The 12169-nt window shown below is 41.7% G+C and overlaps 1 protein-coding gene across 4 annotated transcripts in view; it reads right to left on the reverse strand.

Annotated features, from left to right (window-relative positions):
* tet1 (tet methylcytosine dioxygenase 1) overlaps positions 1-12169 on the reverse strand; it is a 38825-nt gene that overhangs the window by 13256 nt on the left and 13400 nt on the right. The window contains exon 1 of one of the 4 annotated variants that reach the window (XM_078160981.1): positions 5522-5707. The exons of 2 other annotated variants lie outside the window; for them this stretch is intronic. In XM_078160981.1, the coding sequence (XP_078017107.1) occupies positions 5522-5563 (42 nt within the window). In that variant the 5' untranslated portion in view covers positions 5564-5707. One more of the 4 variants, XM_078160980.1, reaches the window with a different exon arrangement.

Consider the following 12169-nt stretch of genomic DNA (forward strand, 5'->3'; position numbering starts at 1 on the left):
GTTTTATAACAGGAGATATGCACTCCACGCTGACAGATCAAGAGTAAGCAGCAGCAAACCAATGCAAACCAGACTCCTCTGAACCCACAGACCAAACAGAAAACACTTTATCAGTTACATGTGCTCTATTCAACTTTGTTCTCTCTATTTCCATCTGACATGGGGGCTGGGGTTGTTCTGAGACATCCTGGATAAAATGGTAACAGTGTGTTTGGCTTTCAAGCGTGTACAGTGAGAAGAGAAATTGAGCCTTGTGACATCCTACATGTGATGGTTGCTGAGCAAGGGCATGACCTGTCATTCATGCGGAGGAAGGCACTGAAAAGTAAGAGATGAAGCAGACTTCCAGAGCAAAATGCATTGTATCAAAGATGGAAAATAAAAGGTGTCAAAGGCAGCGCTGAGGTCTAAGAGGATTAATACCAAGTATTGGGTGTTTAAAGATGGTTATGAGTTGCCTCGGGGAGATCTGCTGCTGTGCTGTTTGAAGTCAGATGGAAGCTCTTCGCAAGAGGAGTTGGTTAAAACTACTTCTTAAAATCCTGCATTAAGCAAGGAAATTGGTATATCTATATAGTTTCATTACATATCATAATATCAATCTTTTGTTGTATTCCTGAGCTGAGATTTGACACCCAGGAAGCTGTTGCATATAATGTTTTATTACAAATATGCTTACAAAAGAGAGTGAAAAGCAAGATTTTGTAGTCAAGGAAAGAGAGCAAAAAAAGCTGTATGTGTTCAAGCTGTTAAGACAATTGAAGCCAATGTTATTGGAAATTGGAATAGCTGAAAATCCATACAACATGTTGCACCAGACAGGAGCCCTTGTTCTTTGACTGTGTGGGACTGGCACTGATGAACCTGGTGTTTACCGCTGATGGCTGAGATAGCTGCAAATGTTTTTCAGATTTAACTCCAATGTGTGCTGGAAATATTCAAACATGGCAATTTGTTTATGTTCTCAGCCAGTTAGTCACAGGAATGCAAGGCGCACTGCCAAAAGCTGTTTATCAAAACAATGTTAAAGAGGTCTAGGGAGGATTTAAAGTAATAATGTTGAAGATTCTCATTTAAATAACTGTCTGACAAGTCACTGTCTATCACAGAATGTGGCCCACTGTATTGCAGTATTTATATATTAACAGCAGAGATGGGGACTCGAGTCATTGTGCCTTGGACTCGAGTCGACTCGAGTCGCTGTTTTGATGACTTGTGACTTGACTTGAAAAAAAAATAAAAGACTTTAGACTTGACTCGGACTTGGAAGTTAAAGACTGGGGACTTGACTTGAGACACGATGACTTGAATGACTTGAGTGTTATTCACATCATGTTTTTGGTTAGAATATAAAATTAATAAATTAATTTAAAAAATAATGTCGATTACCCGGTAGGAGCGCAGGCTGAGAATGGCGTTGTCATGATTGGATCACTACCCTGTCAATCAGTCATGCCCTCTCTACGTACCTTACATGTTTATTGGAGAAACAGGCCCTCTTATATCAGATAGACATCAACATGTCAGCGGGAGGGGTACTGAGAGTCATCGTCTTCGGCTTTCGGAATTACCATTATTACGGCAAAGACGAACAGCACAGTGCAAGACATGCGGCATAAACATCTCGGACAGCCAGGGGACAACTTCAAACTTTGTTCATCATTTGAAGAGCCATTCTGCCCAGTAAGTGCTTGTCAATTAGGTAATATTATCTGGTTAGTCGGCAGTTAGCTAACGTTAGCTTGATACGATACGGGGGTGGGGAGGGTGGGTCGGTTTGGTGGAACTTGTTTTTTAATTTATTTGCTAACATTAACCCCAGAAAACGTGAGCGAACATTCCCACCGGTTCATCACAAGACCAGCTGTACGTTTTATGAACGAGCAACACAGGGTTAAATGAGCTAAATGGGTTAGTTTGGTTAGCGTGTGTGTGTGTGTGTGTGGGTGTGTGTGTGTGCGTGCACGCATGGGGGTCGTCCCTGCAAAGCAAACATTGCAGTGATGAAGTCAATGTTTACTGACAGTTACTTATATCTTGTCTTTTCACTTTATTAAGATCAGATTCTGCAGGTAAAATTACAATAATAAGGTGACTTGACTTGGACTTGACTTGACCTATTACAGGACTTGGCTTGACCTGACTTGACTTGACTTGACCAAGAAAAAATGACTTGGGATTTACTTGAGACTTGCACATGTGTGACTTGGTCCCATCTCTGAACAGTAAAATGAGCTGGGTGTCAGGGGCAATGTCTGCAGAAAATGCTGAATTAAGTTACTGTACAGCTAATGCAAACCAAACATGTCCCACTGATGCAGCTTCACATTAAAAGCATTCAGCTGGTGAAATACAAGTAAACTTTTATAATTAAACAGTTACAGGAAATGCAGTGTGTTTTTCAGCATGTGTTTTTCATCAAAAATGCGTCTACAAAACAAGAAAGAGTGGTTTTTGGCTTTGTTTTTTTAGACAGTGGATCAGTTTAAAATGTTGCAGGAAGTAATGGAGCAGTCAGGAGCCGCCACAGTCAGCTGTTAGATGAAGAGCTGCAGGCGACAGACTGCACACCTCCAACATAGTGAGGTAACCAACTCCTGTCACTGTGCCCTGCTGTCTACAGACTAGGGCTGTTCCACTGATTAAAATATTATCGAAATAGCAATACGGTGCACTATCAAATTGCAGGAGCTGCAATTTTTGGATAAAGGCAAAATGTGTCACAACATGCCATCATAAATTAAGCATTGTGGTGCTACAGACAAATCATACTCCTGATGTAAGGGAGCATGCTTGTTTGTCACAGACCCACATTCTCATTCTCATTTTTTTCAGTTTGAAGAAAGGTATCTGCACATCCAACTGTCTCAGATGCAGGTGGGTTGGACAATATCGCTTGAGTCTAAAACAGGAAATCCCGCACACTGCTCTTGTTCAGCTTCACAATTTATTCGTAACACTAACGTTTCGCTCCTCCCGGATGTTGAACACTCCTGACGAAGGTCCAGGAGGACCATTTACACTAAAATTGTGACTCACATGCAATCACAATATCTGTCAAAATAAACACAACATGATTTTGTTTGCATATCGTGCAGCCATACCACAGATGCATGCCGTGTGCAGTGTAAAATCAGATCACAGCTGCTCTCTGAATGATGGAAAAAGGCCAATTATTGCCTGACTTGTTCATTAAAATACAATAGTTTGTATTGATGCCACAAGAACTCAGTGACCTTTAGCATGTCACCACATTTGCTGTTACCGCCAGTAACTACAGGGGTCGCCAAATCATCCAGGACTGAAATCTTCAAGACTGCCACTTTAACTTTGCGTAGAGGTTGAACTCTTGTTTGACAATCCAAGGGAGAGTTGTAGTGACCACGGAGCTGTTCATGGTTTATAAAATGTTGAGATCGGACATGATTGGCGTGATGGAGCTGATTTATGACCAAGTCTTTCCACTAATGTTGTATTCCTGATCCCTCGCTAATCCATCACGCTTTCCCCCTGGTCCACTGCGCTCTCCGTGGCTGTCAGGTCCGTGCTTTACTACTAGAAACACGCTGCTGATCCAACAGATAGCTGGAGCTCAGGCTGAGGCAATACTGGAGCTGCCGATGCAACAGAGGTGAGATAGCCACTCCACACAGCATGTGGAAATGGGCCACCGCGACGTTCAAATGAGCGAGTGAGAGGGAGAGTGAAAAAGATGGGGAGTGGGGAGAGGGAGAGCGAGGGGGGGAAAGGCAGTGTGTCTGTCACAATAAACTGCTTTCAATGACAAAGCAGCTCTGGCCAGCTTCCAGCACTGCACCAGACACACGCGTGTCCCCATGCATGTGTATGCATGTGCATCCATGTGAGCATTCAAGTGTTTATAATCTGAAACTGACATCAAAGCACTGCCCCTGCTTTTAATTATGTTACATTTAGCCTTGTGATAACAAAACAGCCTAACGCAGGATGTAAATGCAGAGTCATGTGCTCTCATTTAGCTGCCGGGTCTCTGGAGAGAGCTGGGTGTGTGATGTGTTTAGGGCTGTGTCTTTGTGTTGTGCTTGTTGTGTCTACCTCGGGGTGTCTAAAGTCACTTACACGGTGCTGTACTGTTTTAAATGCAAACACAGTCTTCTTCTTTTGTGTTAGACAAACACGTACGCAACCGCTGTGTCTGTCAAAGCCTTGAAAACCAACAAAACATGCGTTCGAGTAACTACAAACACATCCAGAGACCTAACCTAGCAACAGAGGTGTAACAGTCGCTTGAATCCTAACAACCCTCTCTCTTTCAGGGTCTCCAAGGAAGTTCAAAGGAGTGTCTATTCTTTACCCAACAACACAGACATACAAACACACTCATCTAAATGTGTTCACTCCAACAAAAAAGAGAGTGCTCCCAATTCACGAAATAAATTCTGAGTAACTTTCAGCTGCTGTGCAGAAATCACACACTGTTAAGGATCCTCACCTCGCAGCGCTCATAGAAACGATACACAGAAAAAGCATGCTTCCTTCCTGGCTGAGAGTGTAAGTAGTGGTTTGTGTGTGTTTCTCTGTACACGTGAGAATTTCCTTCATTCATTGAGTGAGCGCTTCCTGTCTGCGCTGAGCTCTATGTCACGTAGTCTACACACAAAACATTAAAAAGAGACAAACATGGCCTTAAAGGCGGCAATAAACCTAATAAACTTGAGCGAACTGGCTCCCGGTTTGAATTAGAGCTCAATCAACTGTAAAATTACACAGATTAAGACGACATGAGCAACAGAAGCACCTTTCCTACAAACCGCACAATAATAATACCATTACTACAGCAGCCAAACAAGTAAAGCCTGCCAAATTACAAGTTACGACCCACTGCTTACAAGCACTCCACTTCTCTCAGAAAACAGCAGGTGCAGAAATATGGCTGTTCAAACCACTACAAGAAAGAAAAGGGGAAGCAAAGGGGCTCTTCATACAGAATAATGACTAAAAAAAGACATGCAACGGGGTAAGACATGAGGGGTGTCTGTTACCGTGGAAACTGACCTCTTTATTGCTGACTTTGTTGTCACATCCTTTAAACCCACCTGGAAAAGACAAGCCAAACACTCACACAGGAGCCCAGGTCCTCAGTGATTCAGTAGGAACAATAACAACACCAGCTTCCAAATAAAGCGCTCCAATCAGCTAAATCCAGGGTGGCACAGAGAGGAGGACAACCTCTAGACGCTCCACTGTAGCTGACCCATCTGCAGCAAGACAATAGACCCCAGGGTGAACGCTCCGGCTGCCTTTACCTTGTCTGTCCTCGGAGGAAGACCCTCCGGTTTAGGCAGCATATCCCTAAAAGGTATTGGTGGCCATCTTGCTTTGCCTTCCTTCAGCCTCAAAAGAAAACGCTGGCTACAGTAGCCGTGAGCAGGGCAAGATCCTGGGTGTCATGACTAGGGTGACTGTGAGCCGCTGTAGCAAAGTGCTGCAACAGCAGACGCACACACACTCGCCGCGTACACACAGACATATAGACACGCACACACATACGGGATGCCTTTCGCAGACGCAGACAGAGCCTCATCAGCCAATGGCGTGAGGACCTTAGCGGCTTGTAAATTATCTTCCATGCCTAGACTCTCCTAACAAAGGATCCCCTATGTGGGCTTTTTACTCCAGCCCTACACACATGGGCAGTGGCAAGCTGTGGAATGGATACTGCACACATGCTGGATCTGGATCACAGGAAAACAACTCCATCACGGCTGAGATATTAACCCTGAAGCACCAACACAGCTTTTGGGCTCTTGGTGATTTTCACTGAATTCCTGCCCTACTGATGAAACAATTTGCCCATCAATCAATAAGTCAGCAAAAAAAAAAAAAAATGCAGCAAATATTAATCATTTATATCCTTTTTTCAATCAATCTGATTCATTTTATTTATTACTTAACATCAAAAAAGCCAAACATTTGCTGCCCTAACCTTGTCACATACTTCTTTCCCTTCTTTGTATCAATGAAAACTGTAAATTTTTAAGTTTTAGATCATTGGTCAGATGAAACAAATAATTTAAAGACTTCAGCTTGAGTTCTAGGAAATGCAAATGGTCATGCTTTAGCAGTTTTAATGATTTTATATAATAGAGATAAAACAATTTCTCATCAACAGGTTAACTGATGCAAATAAGCCCTACTGGTAAATGTTAATTAAATGTGCATGTATGGCTTAAGGACAATCAATATGGCTCTTTGATCTGCAGAGAAAAGCTGAAACATCAATGTTGTTAAAATGCTCATGAGTAATTCTCAAAAGCAGAAGCCGGCATTATGACGCTGGCAAGTTTACAAATAGGAGCATGTGTCTTTGTGCATTCTCCTACCACTGCTTTAGGCTATGTGTTCTTTTCTATTAAATATAATAGATGTTAGTGTTGCGGTCCGTCTTGTCACATACAGCATAAAGCATGTTATATTACTCCCATGCCTTTTAAACGATTACAAACAATAGCGTCCGTGTGGCAGCATCATTTTCTGCAGCCTGTCTAATTCCCACAAGATCTGAAGACGATGTGAAAGACTGTGGTGGGAGCAGGAAAGAGGATGTTCAAAGCATCCATACCGTCTCAACAGCCCTTCCCCTCATTCTCTCTCATCCACCCCCGGAGCCTTTTCCTCTCTCTAAACAATTCCCAGAGGAAAAGCTGTGGCTGGTTACAGAAAAAAATAACAAGGAGACAGAAAGCAAAAGACAAAGAGAGAAATATGTTATGAGAGAGTAAAGCACTCCCCGCCTTTTAAAGGCAACCATGTGGCCAAGACGCTGAGGTCAAACCAGGACAAGGAAACATGAAGGCAGCGCGAGCCAGTGCCTGTCGGTAACACTCCAAAAGCCGCCTCAGCCGTGCGTTTGATTGTGGGAGCACGGAGCGTGAAGCCTAATCCAGACACAACAATGAAAACTATATCAGCGTAGAGTGAATGCAATAAACATGCAAATATCAAGATGAAATGCACAAGCACGTGATGGTGGAGGATGAGGTCATTATTGAGGGATTCAGCAGTCAAAATCTCAAAAGGTATTCATGAGCATGTCACGTCAAATAGGCCTGAATCATAGCCAGTAAAGCATGTGATCAAATGTGTTATGACAGCATTAACACATGTCACAGCTCATTTATGAACATGTGCACTTTCACAACATATCAATATTTAACTAAACTGCTTTCAACACTATTGTGCAATCTTTGAAAATGAAATGTTCATGTTTTTATCTGTGTTTATCACACTGCAGAGCTCAACAGTCAGCCAGTCAGTTAGATGCCTACAACTTATCACAGTCAAACTCCTGCATGTTGTGGCTTCATGCACATGTACTCTCACATGCACATGTACTCTCACAGCAAACATGTCTGAAGCTGGTGCCTTGGAACAACGCCAGACAGTTAATGCATCTTATTTATTTATGGTGGTGGCTGCTGAGCACAATTGTTTTACCTCTCATTATTTTGATTTATTTCGCACAACGGATAACTTCAAACATATTGTATTCAGATGTCCTGTCGGCAGGTAGCTGATCATTTTGTGGACGTCTATGACTACATGATTAGCATCAAAAAACATTCAACAGAAGTCATTTTCCCCCCAACGGCAATAATCACAAGTTCCCTGACATGCTGTAAAACAAACACAGATGTAGACTAAACACTTGAATTATACACAAGGCATGTGTGTGGTGTGCTGGAGCAAATCTTATCCCCACAAAATAATATTTCCCAAGCACTGTCAGTTACAGAAAACCTCAGTCCACATTACCACAACATATTCTCAGCTATTTTAATTGCAACGTGGATCAGTGCCTGCAGATTTAGGATTCATACTGCGTCTGGTAGCTTTTACGAGAGTTTAACACTGAACAGGACATAATTAACTTGTATGTGCACCTGCAAAATCAATGTGTACGCTCGTAAGAGCGTTTCACCACCATTTACACCTGCCAAAATATGCATAATTCTTTGTTTCACTCCTATAACTCAAGAATAATTTCCTGACTAGCAGTAATGGATGCATTGGCTCAACCTTACATCTGGACATGTTTATGATGGTTATAACATTTTTCATGCTTGCTAAAATGAGGAGAACCATCTGTGGGTTAAATTAGGTATTTTCAGATTCACTGTGGCGGTTACAGCTGAGCTCTCCTTTGAATGGGAATGTCTCAGGTAGTCGGACAGGTTTGACACTTGTGTCAAAGTCTACAAACTAGACTGTCAAACAGGTTACACCAAACAAAACAATAAAGCAAGCCCATGTAAGATACACACCTGTTAACCACTACCATTTTACTACCACGCTGCTGAAGCTCTTATGCAATCACGTTACGTTATAACAGTGTTTTAAACTATGCAATTCAACAACTAGATGAAATGAAATGATACATATAAAGTGTGACTTAACGCCCTTCTGGTACAATGTGTAAAGAAAAGAGAAAAGAAGTAATTATCAGTTTTACATCTGGTTGTAACAGTAGCTTAAACATACAGTTCAGCTTTTTCTGATCCATGTAACCTTTGATTCTCAGATATCAAAATGAATATTAAAATGCAGAAAAAATACATTATTATTTTACAATGTTAAACTATCTTATCTTATCAATAGTGTGTATAAAAGCATGCACATTATACCATAGTACATCTCTGTTTGTGGCTAGGAATTCTTAGCCCCCTATGATCATCTGTATATCAGTTACTCATCAAATACGTTAAATTGATGTAGTTTTTCTCATCAATTGAGAACTACTGCCCTCAAAGAATGAAGAATCCAAAAATAGAGAAAATCCTTAGTGAATTCAAGTCATAGGTGACTGCTTAAACAGACAGCCCTTTCTGACAGAGAGCTGGACTGAGAGAGAAACTCATCTATGCTCTCTTCAAGACAGACTCCACTGACAAAAACAGGAATTCTACTTCACTGAACATGAGAGTTGCTGGTCTACCACTGCCTCCATCAGTTAGTTTGTTTGTGTTACTGTGTGACTTTGGTGAATCCGAACTAACCCTTTAAAACTCCAAAGTCACACAATGACACAAATTAACTGACTGATCAGGGTAGTGGTAGACCAGCAGATCCCGTGTTCAGTGAGGTAAAATTACTGTTTTTATCAATGGAGTCTGGCTTTGCAGAAAGCATGGCTAACTTTTATTTTCAGACTTTCAGTTTAGTTCCTCATAAGAAAGGGCTGTGTGTTTGGGAGTTAATGAGGATACGACCTAATGAATGAGACTTGGATTATACTATACAAGTTGTGGGAGAGTGTGTCAATGGATGTTTTGATATAGTTTTGCTGTTGTTAAACACAGACCCCTTTTACTTCACTTCATCTATGACCTTCTCCAGTTTTGGATTTTTCATTCACCAGAGGCATGTGAGAACAACAATTTCTTCATCCTAAATCCAACGTAATACGTGTTGAGCAACTGATGTGCATGATAATTTTGGGGTCGAAGTATATCAACTTCTCTGGCTGTGTTTCCCTGCCTTCACAACAGTCCTCCTCCTGCAGCCACTCCATTCCTGCACCCAAAAATACTCCATAACTACTACCAATATTGCACCGCACCCTTAATTTTCAGCTCTTTAAGTGTCCCATATGTTTTTTTTTCCCTTTAACGATCTACCCAGCTCTCGTTAGGAACAAGTAGTCTGGACATTAATCACCTTAAGCTACAGTGTATGAGCATGCAAGTGAGGTAAAGAAAGTTGTTCTGCACCACGGTCGTAAACTGTCTCTGACACATCTGGAGGCTGACCCATTGGAGACCAGCCCAGTGATGGAGCTGTGCCAAACGCGATTGTTGCCAATAGTTGTCATTACTGCCATTACTGCTGACGCTAATGTAAACTTGTCTCTCATTTGCATGGAAAAGCTACACATCTTGGATGAACGACAGTCTTTTGAGTGAATTTCTCCTCTTCTTTCTTCTTTATCTAAGTTTTGACTTTGTACCTTCAGTGAAAGATAACTCTGGTAGTAGTGGGGGAAAAGCCATGGGAAAATGGAAAAAAAACATCACTCCATGCTTGGACTTGTCCACATACTGCTCATCAAGTCCACTCATGCACATCCTTTCACACAATCACACAGACTTTAAACACCTATTTGCACAGGTCAAAGCCCAAAAGACCAACATACAAACTTTCAGAGACTAAGAATAAGCGGTACTAATCTATATGCAAACACCCACATTAGCATTTGGATCCTGTGAAGTCAGACCGAGGCAGTTTGAAAGCCGATTTTCCTTGAAGAGAACCTTGAAGCCATAAAGTCAGTGTTACCTGAGAGGAGGCAGCAGTATGGCTCACATTCAGCAGACCCCAGAGGCCGCTCACGAATCACACTATCACCTCTTCCAAAAGAACATCTGTGTACTCAAGACTTTGACTAAACTATAGCTTTCTGCACTCTCTTCTACACGCTCTCTGCTTCCTCAACCAACACACACTGATACAAATACATGTTTGCTACTCTCACACTTCCTGTATGGATAGTTTGGAGCCCATGGGTGAGGCTATTTTAAGGACACAATGGATTCACATTCAAAATTTCGTTTAACACACATAAACACTGAGTGTGTTATGTAACATACTACAGTCCCACTCTTGGAAGGAAATCTGCACCGTTCAACACCACACCCTACACCCACATGGACTCAATTTAAGGGCTGACTGTGGTTGGTCAGCACACGGGGACAGCAGGTCACTCCAACTCTCACACCTCCAGGCCGGCCAGGAAAGGAGGAATGAATTTGAAAACCTGTATGCACCGACAATATGTCCTCTTTCATCTTGTTCCTGTATTATCCATGTGTGTACCTGTTGGTTTTGGTCAGTAGATAAAAGGCAAACATAAGCCCCTTTCACATATTACCCGGAGGAGCTGCATGTAAGAATGCAAATGTCCGAATCAGTTGAACCAAACATTAAACAGACTCTGTCCTGTACAATGTAATGTAAGATTGAGCACATGTGTGTATACAGCAGGTAATTGTGCGGAGAATTCATTGCAAGCGAGTGGTTGTGTGGATGGAAGATGGAAGGAAAACAAACATTTGCGGGTGAAGACGAAGGGTCATTTATATAAAGACAGCAACTAAAATGTCTAACTGACAAGACGACGAGATTCGGGAACTTCTGTCAGTAAGGGCTGACACCAATATCGCCAGACAAATTCAAGGAATGGCAAGAAACTCTGTTGTTTATGACCAAATTATGAACTGGCTACAGGACTGCAGTGTCATCCATGTCATGTCCTGCCTCCTGCACACTCTACCCAGGTGCCAACCCTCGCCTACACCTAACGACAAAGTATTTCTAGTAGGTGAGAACACTTCAGACACAGACAGTCTCCTGTTGTGTGCTACATGGGTGACATTGTCCAGAGTTCATGAGAAAATAGCTACCCATCTACAATCACAATGTTTCCATCAAATTGTTATGTGATTTTTAAGCTGACTTTTGCAATGTTGTGAAAGAAAAAATGTGAATTAGGCAGGTTTAGGCTAGATAAAGCGTAGTTTTGTCAGAAGTCGGTGGTACAGGCTACGATTTACACATGGTTGTAATGGTTGAAAACAAAAAGTAAAGGTTGCAAACCAGAGTTGGCTTGGCAATCCAACCCATCTACAGGAGAAACACAGGGAGGACTTTGGGAATTTGATTCATTTGGTTTTAATTGTTCTTTAATGCCAGCTAGTATTGGCCATGTTTCAAGCTGTCAACAGACGAAGACAAATTAATGCAACAAGTTGCCAACAGCGCAAACAGCTGATCAGTTATGTGAGTTTAATGTTTGCTACGTCAGAGCTTATTCAGCAAAAGCGTTTCCGTGTTGCCTTTATTGCATTGACTATTTTCTGATAAAGACAAAAAACACCTCAAGTAAGCATAAAAACTTTGTTGCACAATTGAGAAAGTTTGCGCAAAGTCAGCTGTTTCCATTCAGCTTTTCTAATGCGGTATTTTGAAAGGTGAATAAAAACACATTTATGGAAACACGGCTGATTAAGTCTTAACTCTTTTCATAGCTCTGTGGTGCTAAGTTTTGGAGTTTCTGTGGAAAAGTGTTTCACCTTGGGAAGGACAGAAGAGAAAGGTGAGTGAGTCCATCAGTTTATGTAAACACTTACACACA

The sequence above is a fragment of the Epinephelus lanceolatus genome, chromosome 17 (genome assembly GCF_041903045.1).
Source record: "Epinephelus lanceolatus isolate andai-2023 chromosome 17, ASM4190304v1, whole genome shotgun sequence".
NCBI lineage: Eukaryota > Metazoa > Chordata > Actinopteri > Perciformes > Serranidae > Epinephelus > Epinephelus lanceolatus.